We start from the raw sequence: 20875 nt of genomic DNA, 5'->3' as shown, positions 1-20875 counted from the left end.
AGTATATCAAAATCAAAAAAAAAAAAAATCTCAATGTCAAACTTGGCTTTATGATAAATTTTTTCGTCATGGCAATTCCAAGAATCCCAGAGAATTCACACGCTCAAACATTACTTCAAAGAACAATTACAAATGTTAGGGGTGTTGCATTAACTATGCAGAAGTCTTTTGCTTGTTTGGGTACGAAAAAGGGGGGTGTTGCAGGCGACACAGACAAGTTATCCACAACTTTTGTCATAATAAACATTAGCCTAACTCATTAGCACATAAAACTAACTGGGCTAATGTTAGGCCCCGTCCACACAGAGACGATATCAGTTGTATCCGCTAACGTTCTTTATCGTATAGACCAGGGGTGGGGAACCTTTTTCCTCTCAAGGGCCATTTCAATTTTTACAATATCCTCAGAGGGCCGTACAAGTTATTGACCTCTGCTTAAAAAAACTAAAATCACAGCCCATTCATTTCATTCTGTGCAAAGAAAAAGCAACCTCTTAATCCAGATATCTCACCATGACTCGCGTATGCATGCACGTGCAGGGTGTGGCGTGCTCCCCTGGGAAGATTTTCTTTTAAATGTTGAAGTTAAAAGCATCAATCTGGTGCACTTTGAGAGCAACATTAGGAGATCTATGGACACATCTCTCAACACCCAAACACAACTGTAAGCAGATTTTCTTTTAATTTATGGATATTTGACAAATCACTCCCCTTTCAAACTGTATTCTTCTTTATTAATAACTGTCATATAGTATTTTATACCTGTTTACTTTATTCTCTTATTTTTTTTATAACTATAATGATCATATAAAGATGTGCCTTTACCTCACTGGTTGTAGAAAAAGCTTCTTATATTCGTTAGCATAGCTAGCTAACCAGATGCTAATGATAACAACACAGTTATTGACAGTCTTATCAGTGTGACAGATGAGCAGATCGCCACTGGGCTTTCAACTAAAGACACAGACACGCAGAAACTGCGGCATGTGTATGGACTTATCGGTACTGCAATTTCTGAAGTGCTGGAGTGGCGTTCTGGTGCTCTCCGTCAGAACTGCACCCCTGTCAGTCGAGACATATACCACGTGATGACACGTTAGGCTCGTGTTGTGTTCAAGGACCCTGACCTTGGCCAGGAAAAACAGGCACTCGTTTGTTTAATTTTTTTGCGGTCTAGATTTCTTTCATTTTTTTATTTTTTGCGTGTATTTATAAATTACCTCGAGGGCCGTACCAAATTGTCTCGCGGGCCGTATACGGCCCGGAGGCCGGAGGTTCCCCACCCCTGGTATAGACGGTTCGTCCACACGAAGCCGAAATGGAGCCACGGATTCGGAGCCAGAAAACAATACACTTTGAAAACGGCTCGCAAAGTGGGTAAGTCTGGAGACGAAACGCTTGCGGCTCTGTGTGTACCAAGCCCCCAGGAAGTGTGCCGGACTCAGATGGAAATATTCGTGCTGGCCAAACGGCGGTACTGCACATCCGTTTGGTTGCCAGGCCCGGAAACACTTTTTCCCATTGACTTACATGGGGAAAGAGTGTTCTGTAACTCGTTGGATAATTTTTTTTAAACTAAATAAACAACCCAGTATGAACACTTGTATAGCCCTTATTAAAAACATTCGTTCCTCAAGTTGTAAAAATGTGCTAATAATGTTATTCTGAGAGTTATTTCCCTCGGCATTATGAACGCGCATCTAACCCACGGGACCGCGCTGCCCGGCACGTTCAAGTTACGTGTTCAGCACTACATGAGTTTCTCTTTACCCATGGATGCACAATAAGAACGGACCCATATCGCCTTACTGCCATCCCACGGAGCTGTAATAATGGATATATTGCACATGTTTGCTGTAATTCATCATTTGTAAAATATTATACTACATGGGCTGTATGATTAAATCTTGTACCGTAAATGTTGTATTAAATAAAGTTAATATTACCGACGTAGATTAACGTTCCTGTAGCTTCTTATATATATATATATATATATATATACAGTGCAATAATTCTTTCATGCTAAATGAATCTCTGTTGGATATCACTAGATCCTGTTACAGCATAATAGAAGTACATAACGATTGATGTGCACATTAGCATAATTACTAGCTAGCCGCTAGCTGCTAACTGCATAATAACAATCCATCACCATGCTGTCATGAACGCACGGTGCTGTTACGTGTACGCAAATTGACGTGCTTGATGTGAACGAGCATGTTGGTTAAAGTTGCGCATGCGCTATGAGCACACATACGGGTACTTCTCAGGCATGCCGGGTAATCTGTGACGTTTCACTCTCTCAAAAGTTGGGCCATTTTATCATCATGCGCTAATGAGCAACTCTCATAGGAATGAATGAGGCCCCGCCTCCCACGCTGTATCCAGTTCTTATTATACATCCATGGTGTGTACGCCCTATACGATCATTTCCTGTTCGGTTCACCCCCGCGTCATTGCTGATGCGTTTTGCCAACAACAACAACAATGGCAGATCACAGGGTTGCGTTCGTGCTTCAGATGCTACTGACCATGATACAGATTTTAGTGCAAAATCTACAGCTCCTCTACCACAACCATCAGCAACAATAATAATATAATATAATAATAATTGTCATCGGTCTTATTCGCTGCTTTTGGTGTATTTTGTGGCGGACTTATAATATAAATATATAATGTTAGTCCGTATTAGTGAACTAGGCAACTTATTAGCCATAGCAGCTTTAGAAGGTGAACATATGTCTGTGTTGTGCTAACAATCTGTTCTGCTGCCTCTTACTTAGTTAAGTTAAATCAGCTTTAACTTACATCACATCCTCTACAACTCATGTCCTCTTAACCCAGGGTAATTTCCATGAAGAATTCCAATTCAATAATCAAACAGTGTACCATAAATGATTCATGATCATTTATTTGTGGTAGAATATCAGTAAGAATATCAGAGCCGCTGCCGATAAATGTTACAAATTGACATGATAATATAATTGTGGTAGACTCTTAATTATTAATTTATGGGTCAGAGGTCACAGCCAGAGTATGTCCTAAGGGAGGGTTGTCTCTCCTTTTCTTAACAAAACATTTGCTTTCTCTTTCTTTCTTGGAACTCATCGACATGTACCCAACATGCACATGCACAATCATCAGACTGCCTGGACATCCGAGCCGCTCGCACTCTATTGGACAACGACCACTATGCCATGGATAAGCTGAAGAGACGTGTTCTGGAGTACCTGGCTGTGAGACAGCTGAAGACTTTACTGAAGGTGTGTCTTAAAGAATTGTCAGTCTGTTAGGCATATGATTATATTATTAAGTATGATGGATTCAAACTGCCATCCGCCACAACCCTGTGTCACATTTTTTGCCTGTGAATTCATGCCTCTTTATTGTCTTTAGGGACCCATCCTCTGCTTCGTGGGGCCCCCAGGAGTAGGTAAGACCAGTGTGGGACGGTCCATAGCGAGGACTCTGGGCAGAGAGTTTCACCGCATCGCTTTGGGAGGCGTCTGTGACCAATCGGACATCCGAGGACACAGGTATCACTCTACTAGAGCTTGAAAGTGAGGCAAATAATTCCATTTAAAAGATGAACACGTGCTAGGAAATCTCAATGTTTAGAAATCATGGATTTCATGGAAAAATGTACTTCAGATGGGTTCTTTGTTCTGGAGCGGCGTGTAATCCTGGAAACTTGATTCAGGACGCAGATAACTGGAACGTTGGCAACATGCCACTGCATAATAAGTGTATTGTTTGTCTCTATGGATTTTATATTGAAGCTCTTAAAGTATTTGGGTTACATTTCGAACATGACACTGAAAAAAAAAAGAAGCTATTTTGTTTCCCTTATTTCTTTCAAGTTTTTCCTAAAAGAGTCTTATTGGAGTATTTATCTAGCAGTTTAACACACTGGCTCAAGATGGATCTAAATCCAACGTGCCTGGGAGACAAACTGTGTGTAATTTAAAAGACTGATGATTAAAACACATGCATCGATAAAGGTTGTGCAGATAAGAGGCTGCAGAGCTATCTGTAAACAGCACATCTCTTACGGAGCCTCCAACTCCAGACATGCCCTTTTCAGCGTTATTATTATGTATTGCAATTGTTGTCTCTTGAAAAGTAAACCAGGTTTTCAAATGACAACATCAGAGGCATTGATCTAGAACAGTTCAATCAATTGTGCCGTAACCTCAGATAGTGTTAAACCGGGGATACAGCGTTATTTTCTGGTAAAATGACAACTGGGTGGAATTGAATAAACTTTGATCTGACAACCAAAATTAATTAATTAATTTAAAAAAAACATTTGTGAAATTAAAAGATTACCGTGCTGTTTTGCTCACATCAGGGAAATGTATTCTGCAAAACAAACAACAAACTATCAGTTTATTTATGGACTCATGCTCACACAGTATCTGCTTTTAGGTAAAAAAAGAAATCATTAGAGTGCGTCCGTCTCAACATTTATCTTGCCTTTGATCAGAATGAGTCTCATCAAAACACAGACACTCTGCTGTGTGTGGGCACGGGTATATAGTATCAGGCGGGATTACTAAGCGACCTATTGGAGTGTGTGTGTGTGTGTGTGTGTGTGTGTGTGTGTGTGTGTGTGTGTGTGTGTGTGTGTGTGTGTGTGTGTGTGTGTGTGTGTGTGTGTGTGTGTGTGTGTGTGTGTGTGTGTGTGTGTGTGTGTGTGTGTGTGTGTGTGTGTGTGTGTGTGTGTGTGTGTGTGTGTGTGTGTGTGTGTGTGTGTGTGTGTGTGTGTGTGTGTGTGTGTGTGTGTGTGTGTGTGTGTGTGTGGTGTATCTCAGGTTGCAGCAGTGCTGATCCCTGCATACAAAAGACAAACGGGACTGAGTTTCGACACCTTCTCCCAGCCAGATGAGAAACATGTGTCAGGCATACTAACAGCAGGAGCGCAAGGGATACAGATCAATTTTTCAAGTTGTTCAACTAAAGAATAAATAATATGTCAGGTAGACTACTCCCGTTGTTTCTTTTATATCGTTTCTTTGAACCCCAAATCCTGCCGAGCTCACAAATGCTTGCATTTGTCACAGACATTTTTGTGCTAGAATTCCATTATTATTGATGCCTGGTAATGCAATGCATACTCCTAGGATCAGTTGACCATGCAAAAACAAATGATATCACCTTGACACATTTCTCTCGTCATAATTTACACAAATTGTGTTCCCTCCTCCAGGCGCACATACGTAGGGAGCATGCCGGGCCGCATCATCAACGGTCTGAAGACGGTGGCCGTCAATAACCCCGTGTTCCTCCTGGACGAGGTGGACAAACTGGGGAAGAGCCTGCAAGGAGACCCTGCAGCGGCCCTTTTAGAGGTTAGCTCTGTCCCTTGAGCATTCTGCTCTTTATTTTTATCTCAAGCACAGGGGATCTCGGTCAGGTTACTCTGTTTATGTTTATTTTTCAGCAGAATTACAGAAAAAATACTGAATCGATTCTCATGAACAAGGGTAAAGCACTTGCCAAGTAAGAACCCATCAAAAACTAGAGCGGATCGGAATAATGGTGCGGATATATAAATGATGTTTCATTTTTGTGATCCAGTTTGCGGGATAGGGAATATTCTGCTGCATTTATGTGTTGTTGGATTCGTCCCCTCAATTAGACACAAAAGTTTGGAAACAGTATCTATTTTAAACACACGCTTAAAGGGGCCCTATTATACTATTTTAGAGTTTTCCCTTTCCTGTAGTATATTATAGTTTTTGTGCATGTAAATGGTCTTCAAAGGCTAAAATCCCAAAGCGCTCCAACACATTGGACATGATAGGCTTGAGGGCAGGACATTTCTAGGCGGTTGACCAATCACAACTGAGCGAGCCAGCTAACCAATCAGTGCAGACTGGGCGCTGGTTTCAGACAGAGGGTGAAAAGAGGTTCAACCTCAAGACCATAATGTTCTCAATCAAACTCATTTAGTACGGCCCTAACGTAAACAAAGTATGTTAACACTGTCACGCAGAAAAAGGCAGACCTGACTCGTCTTGTAATAGGTTGAATAACTTTAGGGCAACTGTATTTCAGACGACCTTTATCAAATAAAAATATGCAAAAAAAGTCAGAACTTCATTGCTAAGTTTAATACATTTTTTTTAACTTAATTAAAGTGAACATATTGGAGTCAGAGGAACGACTTCCCAACACTGGAAATGGCTGATATATTGAAGGATACATAAAGTACAAGTATCTTGTTTTCTGGATCTATAAGAAAGTAACTTTTTACTACTATGTGACTAAACTGGTGAGCATGTCCTTGTTGCATTTTAATTTAAAATGAATGCTTAAAATTCCAATTACTTTCCACAGTCGTTTTTCTAGTATTAGGTCTGTCTAATATATGGTAGAAAAACTTATTTGTTTTGTATTTAAAAGATATACTCTGAAGATATATCTTTAACTGTTGATATGTTTGTTTTCTATTTAATTTAATTTTGAATTCATGTGCCATGCCCTGGTACATGCGGCTAGGATTAAACCAATGTTGTGAATAAAGCATATCTAATCTAATCAAGGAAGAAAAACTGGTTCCTTCTATAGTTAAACATATTGTAAAAAGACACTTACTGAGGCAAATATCTTATCAGTCATGGTGACTTCTTCTTGGTGACATTTAATAAAATAATGCTTCAGCTGCAGCCTTTTGATGCTGTTATCACTCCTCACGTTTGAGTTAATACCAGAGATGATTATGCTAGGCTAAGGTTAGCTGGCCCTCTTTCTATGTAAATTAATTAAATGAAGTTTGATACTAAACACACACTGAAACTGTCTCTATCTGTGCCCCTAGGTCCTGGACCCGGAGCAGAACCACAGCTTCACTGACCATTACCTCAACGTGGCCTTCGACCTGTCGCAAGTGCTCTTTATTGCCACAGCAAACACCACAGCCACCATCCCCCCCGCCCTGCTGGACAGGATGGAAGTGCTGCAGGTACCAGGTGGGTTCAGGAGCTCTAAGAAACCCTTTTAGCACTTTCCATTTGATCTTGAATCCAGACTCTAGCTCTGGTGATGAGCTAACCCCATAGAGCACCTGTGTAAGTGAGTTTTCTGTGATGTGATGTGACCTCCACTGGTTGCCAGTCAAGTCCCGCATCACCTACAAAGTCCTCCTCCTTACCTACAAGCAGGGTGCGAACTGGAGGGGAGCAGGGGGAGCTATAGCTCCCCTAGTGGTGACATGAGCTCCCCTGGGAACATGGTTTGTGAAATTTGGGGGGAGCCAGGCCCGGACTGGCCATCGGGAGGACCGGGAGGTTTCCCGATGGCCTGGCCTGTTAAGTGGCCTGCTGGCCTGGCGATTTTCCTTTTTTTTAATGTATTGTGAACGCAACGCTGCGCAAATGTGGGTCTGCCTCACACAGGGTGCTGTCTGTCCACACATGATGTGGCCTGCCGACAGGGCTGTCCCTCCCTACAGGCTGATCACACACACTGCGTGGGGCCTCACCTCGCGGAGGGGGCCTCACCTCGCGGAGGGGGTCTCACCTCGCGGAGGGGGCCTCACCTCGCGGAGGGAGCCTCATCTCGCGGAGGGAGCCTCATCTTGCGGAGGGAGCCGCAAATACGGCGCACCTATGCGCTTATGCGGCGCATAGTGTGGCGCGGCACGGTTGCGAGGCTCAAACTGTTTGGTCACCATTTATGTAAACCCATATTTCCATTTGAGGGGGGAGTGATTAGTAAAATATGCATGAATAAAAAGAAAGAAGGTAAGATACACTTGTAAAACTTGTTGAGAGCTAAAACTAGTCTTTGCTGCTGCCTCAAAGAGGAGCAGGGAGGAGAGGAGGGAGACAGGGGAGGCTGATTCAGGAGTACAGACACACTCACAACTATAAATGAACCAAAAATAAATAAATAAACAACTTTCAGTGTTTTTCATATGTTATTGGTTATGGCCATGATTTTATGATTATTGAAATGTATACAGTTCTGTTTCATATGGGTGTTCCAGGTGTAGTCTCTTTATTTTCCCCTCAAAATGCACCAGGTTGATGCATTAAACTCCAACATTTTAAAATAAATCTTACTGGGGGGCATGCCCCCAGACCCCCTTAGAGGATTTGAGGTCCACCCCCACTTAAAATATGTTCACATGGATAGGTTCCCAAATACATTTGCATATTTTTTTAAATAGTAACCCCTGTCCATATGTTTATTATTGGGTAGATTTAAACTATAGAGCTATCACTATGGGCAGCTACGCTGTAAATATTTACAAATAAATCCAGCAGAATGGCAACTGGTAGTGGCCTGGCTGGGTGTATAATTCCCGGCCTGACTTATTGTCCCAGTCCGGCCCTGGGGGGAGCTCTCTAAAATACTGATATGATGACCAAATAAATTCCATTTTGGGCATGTTTTATTTTTTCAAAGGTGTAAAATAAGTTAAATAAAATTATATTTAGAGTTTATGATTCATGAAAAAAGTTTCGCCTGCTTGCACGCTGCCCGCAGCTCCACCCACTACCCACTCACTCACAAGCTCGTTTAGTTGGCACTGCATGTTTACCAGGCATTGTTGCTGCTGCTGAAAAAAACAACTTACTTTGGGCAATTTCTTTAAAAAGACGGCCAAACAACCTGATCAAGAAGACCAACCGAATGTAGCTGGTGGTAGCACATCGTACGTTGTGACTGCTGCTACAACAGAACCGAGAGAGGAGGGAGCTAAGGTCAGTGCTAGTGCTAACTTGACAGCTAACGTTAACTTGGGGGCTGAAGAGCTATGTGCATCGTTGTGTTGTGTGTGTGGCGTCGCGTCTCTCCAGGCAGTGAGAGGGTTGTGTTGTGCTATAGCTGTATTATTAATATTAATATTGTTCATGGTTGGTGCCGCTGGCAGCTCTTATCGCATGTGTTCGGCTCTGTGTAGGCTACAGCCATAATAGGCTATAGCCTATGTGAAACAATGTAGCCTGTTTTTAAACAGTCAAACGTTACATTGGTGGTCCGTGGATTATTTATAATCAAGTTGATCGAAGTTTGCGTAGCCCATACATGCTCGGGAAATCTGTTGACATGAACATGATCCATCGGGACGTTTCATGTAAATGTAGACCTGTGGCACCACCCCGTGTACAACAGATGTTCTCTTTATAATAGGCCTATGTCTGTGCTGTTGCTATTAATGCACGGATCAGCATTTACAGAGCCTTCAGTGTGGCAGCCCCCACACTGAAAGAAACAACTTGTAGGATTTACTTGATTAAATCTTAGCAAGTATTTGCACTTACTTTTTCTAAGTATATTTTACTGCTGTAATATCAAGTAGAACTTACTTTCCAGTATCAAGTCAAATGTGCTTATCACTAGAAGTAACATTGGTGAAAATATTAAGTAAATGCTACTTAATAATGTTGAAGTTACACATTATATTTATTTGAACTAATTAGGCAAGGCAAGGCAAGGCAAGTTTATTTATATAGCACTTTTCAACGCAGGGTAATTCAAAGTGCTTTACAAAAAAAAATGAAAGACATTAAGCATTAAAAAAGAAAAGCTAATAAAATAAACATTAAGGAAAAATACATGGATAAAAGTTACAGTGCAGTCTAAAATATGAATAGTTCAATTAAACATTACAAGAAAAAGTACATGGATAAAAGTTACAGTGCAGTTTAAGATAATTAAGTAAAGTCTAATTATTTTCTTCATGGACAGGAACATCACTGTTATCAAATTATTAAGTAAATATTATATATCTGTAATAGTTACTGTTATGAAGTAAATAAGGAGATTTTATCATATTTTTTCAGTTTAAAATGTTGAATTACTCATTTGTTTGAAATTATATTACTCACTTTAATTATGTAATTGTTACTCATTTACTTTTGAAAAATGTTACCTAATAAATGTAATAATCTATGCATTTAATATACATTGAGCCCAAATCACACGACTAAAATACAATACAATTACACTTTATTTTGTCAACAATTAAATCACTATTAACCGACAACATTAACATTATAATAACTGCATGCAAACAATCTCTAAGCAGCAGCTTTCACAAAGTCCTAGAGCCAGAACCATGAAAGCTCAGAGGCAGGTGAGAAAACGCTGTTGAGAAGTCTGCATGTGAAGAAGCTTGACAATTACTTTACATGTGTAACTTCCTCCAAGTCTGCGAGCTCACCGTTTCAAATCAGACAGAAATAAAGTCAGTTGTCAAATAAATGTCAACTTGCAGCGACATACAAAAGGCCTCATGCAAGAACATACTTGATATGAATAGACGGCTTTTCCATGTCTTTAAGACAGCAGGTTCACATTCAAAGCTTGCACTTTTGGGGTCAGCTTAATCCCATCCAGTCCGAGAAAAAGTTTCTGGAACACCTCAAAAGTGTAGCGCAGTGTTGGGGGGTATGCCAAGTTTAACGCATAAATCAGCCCCATAAGGAGCGTGCATACTTTGGCAGTACTGCCGCATCCTGGCATAATCTCTCTGCCTTCAAGCAGGAGGGCTGCATCAACTGGATCCTCTTCATTGGCACCATGGACAACCAGGATCTTCAAGACGTGTTCAGTTGCATCACTGCGGCTGTCCTCCTGCATACAATTTACAAGAAAAATGAAGTGAGAAACATAGAATGCTTGAATCATTCAAAGTGACTTCATTGTCAGGGCAGAATGAACACATGTGCTAAAGACCATCATTAACTCTGAGACCCTAATCCGGGCCGGCCAATTGTACTGTCTTTCAGAGGCTCGAGAGGGCTCAGTTCTGAAGCTAGAGTAAAGATGATATCATATGAAACTAGGATCTGAGGAATCAGTTGGTGCCTTGTCCAACCATGTCATGCTGGTCAGCAAAGAGGCTAAATAACGCTGCAAAGATAGGCAACATTTTGGGCTCAAGATATCTGAATGAAAATGTGTTCTCTGGATACCCACGAGTCTCCTCTTTACACACATGGACACTTCATGCTGATCACAGGCAGTTTGGGACGAAAAACATGCAGTTCTGTGCATGCAGTATAAATGTGTTTTTTTTGCCTTTCTTAAAACGTTATATTTTAATATTTGTGCATGCTGGGGTCTTGGAATTGCATGAATTGGATATATGGATCCAATGAGCCCAATTATATTCATGTGTGATGATGTAGGAGCCATTCCATTGGAGTGAAACTTTTTTTGAAGATTGACTTCACAGTATAAAATGAGCTGTTGTGGCTTCTAGGATAGTCACAGCCATAAACTAGAGATGGAGGGCTTTCAGAGGATGTATGGCGTTCCTAGGTTTATTTACAAAAAGGGGGTTTCTGAGCAGTTTCCAGAACAGAAGTGCTCACCATCCGATCGTGGAAAAATGCAATTCTTGCAGAAATGTAAAAATAATTCAGATTTTTTTATTCCAATCACAGCATAATTATTCCATGTCTTGATGTCCTAATGTGATACTTTGAAGGAATTTTTGACCATATTTGGCAATTCTCGAGTGGTTAATATGCTTACATTTAGCAGCAAATCTGTGTATTAAATTCTATCAGCACAAAAATTGCTGCAACAAGTTATGGGACATAATAGAGCAGGATAGCATCTCTCAAATACTTGGACCAATATTCTGAGCCCTAATACACTGAAAACATTACAATTTAATTAATTGAAATTAATAAACTATGTTTATAATAGATTTGTGACTAGAACAATTTGACCCAGCTTTCAGATGATGGAAACCACTTCTATATGACATAAACTGTTGAGCTGCTATCTCCCTCTAAAGACCTCCTGTTTAACATTAAAATGTTACAACAGTGTCAAAAAAATAATAATCATGCTTTACCTTCAAAAAGGTCCTGTTGTTTTTCGCCAAGGTATAGTATGAGGCTGCGGATGACAGTCACGCCTCATGTCAATGCTTTGGTTCTGTGAAGAGATTAATATGGTGTCAATACTGAACTAATATTCATACACAATAAACTTTCAAGGAAGAAAACAAGAGCATACATGTGCGAGGAGGAGTGATTTGAGCCAACTGAGCAAGAGCCATGGAAAGATGGACCATGCAGGGGCATTTGAACAACCGCGTGTGAGGATGTGTGCTGTGTGTGTGTGTAAGCATTGGGCATTGGGTGATGTGTGTGTGAGTGAGGTCTGTCTTCCTTAAAAAAAATGTGATCATGCACAATTTTGAACAAGCATACCTGACTCAGTGTTTCCAGGAACGGCCTCAGCTTGGTCCCGAGGACTCCTCCCTTGGCCTTCATCAGGGCAATACGTGTTGGTGTGTAGTGGTCGAGTTTGTACATGAAGCTCTACTCCAGCGAAATTGTAGTTATTCGCCCGAATTCCGCCTTTATCTTAAGTGACAAAGTAATCGCAAGCACAACATGAGGAACTGGGCCAATAAGTCTGATACAAAATTAAGGCAGGGTCAATTATGTATAGGGTGTTATAAATCGTGCAGATATTAATGGTGGAATGAACAAGCTATTTATAGAATTTTAACTTTGAGAGAATAGTGTTTCAAGTTAATTAATGTTCATGTGTATCTATCTTTTTTAAATGTGTTCCTGTACAATGGAGCATGTATAGATTCACCTACCTCAGCTTCACAAAACAAAGCAGGCCATCTCTCTTTGAAGTCACTAGCAGCAGGACTACCAGTCACAACCTCGAGCCTTCGATAAGAGAACGTTTGGGTAATTTTTTTAAGGCCACTCTGTAAATGAACAGAAATAATTTGTAATATTAAAACAATGGTTTAAACATTTATCCACAATTTTATATTACATTACGCAGTGAAGAATAACAGCAATAATATATCACTCTACTTGCCTGAGCAATCACTCCAATCAGACTCCACTGGCTCACTGCTGTACTGCTATTCTTCCTGTTGATAGACAGATATGTAAATAAGACAGATGAACTTCGTGAATATAACATTTCCACTTAAATTAGACTTGATTGAATATTTGAAGAAAAAAGATTAAACAATTGGTGGAAACAGTATGTGGATATTTTACTGAAGTAAAAGTAGCAATACCACAGTGTATATTTATAACAAAGTATTTACTCTGTTACAAGTAAAAGTCATGCATTCACAACCTTACTTAAGTAACATTTCAAAAGTATTAGTATCAAAATAAACTTAAAGTAAAAAGTACTCATTATGCAGAATGGCTCATTTGACAATAATATGTATTATATCACTGGATTAGCGATGCACTAACTCACAGGTCTCAAACTGCAGAAAAAATACTTTAACTTACTGTAAAAAAAACAACAACAATATAATTATAAGATATTTTAAGCCGTGTGTGTGTTTACTGTGAATTAGCTTCATTTGGGATTGCTTGGTCCGTGTGCTTCGTTCATTTATTGATGGCAGAAACGAGAAAACTGCGGTAGCGCTGTTGCATGTAACATTTTCTTTGTATGTCGGGGGCGGGAGATTCATGTGATTGGTTGTTGGTCGCGTTGCTTGAATAAAATCCCCAAGCTTCAGACACGCCCAGCTCCAAGCTTTTTTTGAAGCTGTAGTGTGGACGCTCCGTGACGCGGCAGGCATTCTCCAGCCCAAATCAGCAAAGCTTATGACGGCCCGTCCACACTACAGCGTCGACAACTCCAATCTGCCCATTCACTTTGAATGGTGTGACGTCAAGTTGCCTCGCTTTTTCGTCGAACTGAATTGTGGGTAGCAGAGCGGTCCGTCTCCGCCGTCAGAAGTTGAACAATGTTCAAACAATGTTCAACTTCTGACACCGGAGTAGCCAGCGCCAGCCAATCAAATCCCGTTTCGGAAAATCTGACAGCTCAAGCCGTAGCCAATCAAACCGCGTCTAAGCTTGGAGAGATATCCCGCCGTTTATTTCTATATTTCCAAAAAAGTTGGAGGAGAAACTAACTATCGCCGTAGCTATCACCCGGTTTTGTATGACCAGACCCTCTTCACCTACCGGGATACAAACCGGAGGAACCAGGCATGGAGGGAGGTGGCAGAGACAGTGGGTGAAACTGGTAGGTTTTCGCCTGTTTGGGGAGTTTATATATATATATATATATATATATATATATATATATATATATATATATATTGCTCCCATAAAATCCCCGGGGTTTTTTGCTTTGTATGTCGGGGGCGGGAGATTCATGTGATTGGTTGTTGGTCGCATTGCTTGAATAAAATCCCCAAGCTCCAGACACGCCCAGCTCCAAGCTTTTTTTGAAGCTGTAGTGTGGACGCTCCGTGAGTGTGAAGCAACAGTAGGCTATCTGCTGCCCAGCTGCTTTAGTATGAAACGTACCTTCAGCTCATGAAAGCTCTGCAGTATCAGAAGGAAGTAGCCTAATGATAAATCTGCAGCCTCTGAAAAGTGCCGCGTCAGAGAACCAGTGCCTTTTACGCACGGCCGCTCACAAAGGACAGCACGCTGCGGTCTAACCACACAGACACACATCAGGTGTTCGCTCATTATTCCGTATTCTGCCGTTGTATGCTCTTTGTTTCTAAACGTATCAATGTATTGTGAATCAAAACGAAATAACATGCAGTATAACATTTATGGGCACTCATTGCGGCGTGCCGCTTAATCATTTAAATAATATTTAAGCTTCTCATAAGTGAAAATGTTTAAAAGAGAAGGGTTTTGAAAAAGTGTCTTTACTATAGGAAATATGCATTACACAGTTACCTACAATGATATGCAGGCATTTATTTGTATTACATTTTTGTTAACGAGAAACATCTATTAGAACAGGCCCAGCCGAAATTACATTGGCCCACCCACAATTGAAATCCTGGCGCCTCGGCTGATGCCAGGGCTAGTCAGTTAGCATGCTAATTTCAGTAGCTAATATATCTATACAACACAATAGATTGGCGTATTTGACATAATGCAAGCACTGTAACCTCTTTGGTTTCTGTACATATTTTTTTTAATGTTTAAAAAAAATCCATTGTAACCATAACCTGACAGGATGACAAAGCTAATTTTGGAAAACTGCGGCTAACGCTAACTCAGCTAACATTACTTTTCCTCTCCTCTGCTTTTGACAATGCTATTCCAACTGTTATGCCCTTAGTTTTATAGACGTGAAATAAAACGTGGAACCTTCTTTAGCTGCATGTGAGTGTTTTTTTTAAATTATCTGGTAAATTACAGTTAAGGTTAGCTAGCTAACAGCATGTAACATATCTAAAACATAATCTCTCAATTTTGTGAACTAATGCACAGAAACGTTAACATGGTTCAAGCAAACAAGAATCAGGCTATTATGCACAAAGACACATATATTATCATAACTCTTAAACAGAGAGACAATAACTTACCAACACTTATTTTTCCAGCCATACAGCTCCTCCGACAGCCTTCAAATGTGCAACTGCAGTGCAAACCCAACTGAACCGTCGTCTAAAAACGCGGGTGTCAAGACGCATGCGCGGATTCAAACCGCTACTATGGTTTTAGATTAACATTTACTTAGTATTTTAAGGTTTATGAGCAGTGATTATAAATCATTTAAATAGTATGAGTAAATATATAATAAAACTTACTCCTCCCACACTGTAAATGTATGACATGAATAAAAGGTGTATACATTTAAAATGTTACTTAAGAAATTCTAGTTCTTTGTGAATCTTGATATTACCATGTAAAAAGTACCACAGTTAATTAAATATATTTTACTACACCAAAAAGTCAGTTTTTTGAGAGCACCCTCTGGAACGCTCTCCCTGCGGAGATTCGAAACATCCCCACACTTGACGCCTTCAAAAGGGCCCTCAAGTCCCATCTGTTTGCCAAGGCTTTCGGCCCCTAATCGATCTGTTGTTTTGTCTGTCTGACTTTTGTTTTGTTATGTTTGTTTTTTTGCCCTACTACTTGTAAAGCGACCTTGGGTCCCTTGAAAGGCGCTAGACAAATCAAAGCTATTATTATTTATTATTATTATGTAGGAAACAGCTGAAGAAATCTTGTGTCAAGCTGCGTAGCAAATTACAGTTGGATACATTCAAACAAGCAGCACATCATTTATGATAAGGTTGATTATAACTAACCAATGTATTACTGTTATGTATTATACAGCTTAGTTGGGTACTCGATTCTGATTGGTCAACCTGGATATTCTGTGATCTGTTATTTTTCGATAACAGCCCGTTGCTAAACATTTTTTTTATCAGAAATGTTTTTAAATATGTGGAGCAGATTAAATATTGGCTTCATGATGGCTAAACTGTCCCACATAAAGAAAAAGCGCAATAGAAGGAAATAAGTTAAAAGACCTGGTGTTTGGCTCGCTGTGCTTTATCCCTTACATATAACAATAATGATTATGTTTAATTACTGTCTTCAAACACTCTGATTGGCATGTGTGTGTGTTTCAGGCTACACTCAGGAGGAGAAGGTGGAGATAGCACACCGTCACCTGATCCAAAACCAGCTGGAGCAGCATGGGTTAACCCCTCAACAGCTGCATATACCACAGGACACCACACAGAATATCATCAGCAGGTAAACGCACACACGCATAACATTTAAATATAATAACAAACACATTTGATTAAATCCTCACATCATCTGTAAATGGGATGGTTGACGTGTAGGGGATTTGCAATTTGCCCAGTGATTTAGTTAGTATTAGCGGTCACAAAATATTGCGGTGTAATACAGCATACAGTTAGTTAAAGTGGCTTTGAGTTTTTTTCTTTTTTTCTATAGTGTGTTATATAGGGTTTTGTGCATGAAAATGGCCTGCAAAGGCTAAAATCATCTCTCTCTCGATTATAGTCATACTTCAGCGACATAGTGACATTTCTCGTGAACCCCTCCTTGAACTCTGCCTTGCCCCCGGGCCGTCTGCCCGAGTCCCCCTTTTTGAACTCTGCCTTGCCCCGGGCCGTCCGCCCGAGATCCCTTCCTGGTCCTTTGCTGTGCTCCTGGGTGGTCAGCTCAGTCCCGTCCTCCTGGGTCTCGGGCGGACGGCCCGGGGGCAAGGCAGAGTTCAAAAAGGGGGACTCGGGCGGACGGCCTGGGGGCAAGGCAGAGTTCAAGGAGGGGTTCTCGGGTGGACAGCCCGGGGGCAAGGCAGAATTCAAAAAGGGGTTCTCGGGCGGACGGCCCAGGGGCAAGGCAGAGTTCAAGGAGGGGTTCTCGGGTGGACGGCCTGGGGGCAAGGCAGAGTTCAAGGAGGGGTTCTCGGGTGGACGGCCTGGGGGCAAGGCAGAGTTCAAAAAGGGGTTCTCAGGCGGACGGCCCGGGGGCAAGGCAGAGTTCGAGGAGGGGGACTCGGGCGGACGGCCCGGGGGCAAGGCAGAGTTCAAGGAGGGGTTCTCGGGCGGACGGCCCGGGGGCAAGGCAGAGTTCGAGGAGGGGCGAAGACCACAGCTCTCAGGGGACCGGTCAGGAGCCAGTGTTGACCGGACAGTAACCAGAGCAGTGTTAATTTCGTTAACGAAAACTATGACGAAAAATGTTCGTCAACGACCTTTTTTACATGACTAAGACGAGACGATGACGAGCTAAAAATAGATTCTTGATAACGAAAACTATGACGAAATGTAAATGTAGTTTTCGTTGACGAGACGAGACGAGACGAAGGTGTTAAGGGTGGACTATCGGACATTAAAAATGCAGGATATTATTTTCCTCCAATTGTCCGTCTTCTCTTTCAAAATGCATCCCTGTCATTGGTTGAATTATTTGGGATTCTGGGAATTTGCACACCTCACTCACCCCCGCCCACCCCAGCTTCACTGCAGCAGCACAGGTGGTGATGATATCCAAACAGTGAAGATGACGGATTCAGCGAAAGCGCTTTTAGTCGCAAAAAAAGAATAGATATATGGACCAACTTTCTTTATAACTCGGTAGAAAATAAAACACACTGCACTGCAACTGCGGGAGAAGGAGAGACGCCATGTGGCTTCAAATTAGTTGGGAAGAATACGACTAACCTGAAGAGGCACTTGAAGGCGCACCATCCTGCTATTTATGCCACGGTAAGTTAGCTAACTGTAACGTTACATGATAAGTCGTAACTAACTCGTATGTGGTAACGCTAACTAAGCATATACATTTGCTAACGTTAAGTCTATGTTACTGGGCAGTCTGCATTTGCAAGTTGCCATTGCCAATGCAGACTGCTAGCTAGTCACTAGTTACTAGAGGCAAATGTACTAACTATCTATGTTAGCTTAGCCTTTCTTGCAAACACGTTTTCAGTTTCCGGTAGCAAATGAATGATTCTGGCAAGTTCCAGGCTAATGTTGGCTGGGCTTGCATTGCAATAACTATCTAGTCACTGCAATTATTGTGTGTTTTCTTAAGAGTACACGGCAATTTATTTGGAAAATACTTTCTTATCTCTAAGGCCAGGTAGGCATATATAATAGGCTAGTTGTATTGTATTATCACATAATTAGAATCTTCAAAATCTAAACTTGATATTATTGATATACTATATTTTAATGATAATACTATTACCAAAGGCATATTTTAAAGGGATTAGCCTACATTTAATTAATTGGAATTCATCTGTAGGCGTTGTAGTTCTGTATAGGGAGTAATTATGCAATCTTATTTTTCCTCACCTAGATCCCAGAGACGAGTACTCCAAAACAGCAACCTGGTGCAAAGAATAAACAGTCAACTATCCCAGCAGCGTTCTCTTCCTCAGGACCAAAATATAAAGCAGACTCGCTGGAACAAGGCACCAAAGAAAAGGTCATTGCCCAGTGGATTGGACGCACCGGTCTACCTGCCCGTACAGTTGAGGATGAGGATTTCATCCTTATGATAGAGACCTTCGATAAGAGGAGAAGTGCTTTCCTCAAACTGAACAGAGATCAGCTAAAAAGTTGTTAATGCTACTACGGATGTCTGTACTTTGTCTGTTACTTTATATGAGAGTGCACTACAGAGGTGGTTCCCTCTGATTGTTTATAAGGCCAAGTTTATTCAAGGTTTATCTTATTCTATAGGTATGTACTGTATGCACTTTCAACATTTTTATTTTATTTGTAGGTACAGAAACGTATAATGTTAAGGTGAGGGATAGTTTTATACAACAATTTATACTTTATAATTTATACAAGTTACTGCTTTGCACTGCATCTTGTGAGGGATGACCCTCTGTTCTGACAAGTTACTGACACACCATTGATAAATGTAGAGAGTCTACAATGGACTACAGTTTGAGTCACTGAGCTAACTCAAGTCTGTAATTTTCGTGATCCAAAACTTCAGGTGTCATGTCATTGTTCATCATTTATTGCTCTGTTTTGGGCATACGTGTCTTCACTTTTATTGGAGGTTTCGGAAAATAAATATAAGGCTAAAAAAAATAATGTTTTGGTTCTTGACTTGGAGTAAAGAACATTCCACTATGTTACCAGTACCACTTGTATCTATGTGTATGCACTATCCTTACCTTAGAGGATCAGCAAGGACAACACAACAGTATTGCACCAATGTGAGAGGCTAGAGATATCAAACTAACTAAGTAAAGGGTTAAGAGAGTGAAATGTTGCTTTACAAATTTCAACACTTGATACGGTCACCTTGATTCCAATTTCAGATACCTGTATTTGCCTAACTGAATTGGTTTAAAGAGAGAAAACATTTTGACTTAAAGTTAACTAAAATGTAATTTTTCATCGACTAAAACTGGACTAAAACTAGACTAAAACGTTTTGAGTTTTCGTCGACTAAAACTAGACTAAAATGTTTTGAGTTTTCGTCGACTAAAACTAGACTAAAACTATAAAGGATAGAAATGACTAAAATGTGACTAAAACTAATAACCATCTTCGTCTAAAGACTAAGACTAACTCAAAAATAGCTGCCAAAATTAACACTGAACCAGAGCCGGTGAAACAGGTGTCGGCAAGATTCCCCACGGAAGCGGACAAGGAGTTGGCAGGACCCCCGGCGAGACATGTGATGTCGAGGCCTCCAACGAAACAGGACATGGGGTTGGCAGGACCCCCGGTAGAAGAGTAGTCGGCGGGGCCTCCAACGGCACAGGACACAGGGTTGGCAGGACCCCCGGCAGGAGAGTAGTCCGCGGGGCCTCCAACGGCACAGGACATAGGATTGACAGGACCCCCGGCAGGAGAGTGGACGGCGGGACCTCCAACGAGACAGGACAAAGGATTGGCAGGACCCCCGGCAGGAGAGTAGTCGGCGGGGCCTCCAACGGGACAGGACACTGGGTTGGCAGGACCCCCGGCAGGAGAGTAGTCGGCGGGACCTCCAACGGCACAGGACATAGGATTAGCAGGACCCCTGGCAGGAGAGTAGACGGCGGGACCTCCAACGAGACAGGACAAAGGGTTGGCAGGACCCCCGGCAGGAGAGTAGTCGGCGGGACCCCCAACGGGACAGGACAAGGAGCTGGCAGGATCCCCAGCGGAACCTCCAACGGGACAGGACACAGGGTTGGCAGGACCCCCGGCAGGAGAGTAGTCGGCGGGGCCTCCAACGGCACAGGACAAAGGGTTGGCAGGACCCCTGGCAGGAGAGTAGACGGCGGGACCTCCAACGGGACATGACATAGGGTTGGCAGGACCCCCGGCAGGAGAGTAGTCGGCGGGGCCTCCAACGAGACAGGACAAGGAGCTGGCAGGACCCCCGGCAGGAGAGTAGACGGCGGGACCTTCAACGGGACAGGACAAAGGGTTGGCAGGACCCCCAGCGGAACCTCCAACGGTACTTGCGTAGGGACTTGAGTGGGAACTCGAGAGGAAACTTGAGAGGTAACTCGAGAGGTGATTTGAGAGGGGACTCGAGAGGTGACTGGAGAGGGGACTCGAGAGGAGACTCGAGAGGTGACTTGAGAGGTGACTCGAGAGGAGGCCTAAGAAGGCCCAGGAGAGGAGACTCGAGAA

General features: G+C 41.8%; 1 protein-coding gene and 1 long non-coding RNA gene across 2 annotated transcripts in view; both read left to right on the top strand.

Moving 5' to 3' along the window:
- lonp2 (lon peptidase 2, peroxisomal) overlaps positions 1–20875 on the top strand; it is a 40599-nt gene that overhangs the window by 12112 nt on the left and 7612 nt on the right. Inside the window, exons 9-13 of the mRNA XM_034084698.1 lie at positions 3145–3263; positions 3397–3536; positions 5210–5351; positions 6824–6974; positions 16373–16499. Of these exons, the coding sequence (XP_033940589.1) occupies positions 3145–3263; positions 3397–3536; positions 5210–5351; positions 6824–6974; positions 16373–16499 (679 nt within the window). The remainder of the gene's footprint in view (positions 1–3144; positions 3264–3396; positions 3537–5209; positions 5352–6823; positions 6975–16372; positions 16500–20875) is intronic.
- On the top strand, positions 17168–18856 carry LOC117447807 (uncharacterized). The gene is made up of 2 exons (XR_004552273.2): positions 17168–17986; positions 18582–18856. It is a non-coding gene; the product is annotated as an uncharacterized lncRNA (long non-coding RNA).

Source organism: Pseudochaenichthys georgianus, chromosome 6 (assembly GCF_902827115.2).
Source record: "Pseudochaenichthys georgianus chromosome 6, fPseGeo1.2, whole genome shotgun sequence".
Taxonomy (NCBI): domain Eukaryota; kingdom Metazoa; phylum Chordata; class Actinopteri; order Perciformes; family Channichthyidae; genus Pseudochaenichthys; species Pseudochaenichthys georgianus.
Note: the sequence above shows the minus strand (reverse complement) of the source record. Positions and strands in the feature narration are given on the sequence as shown.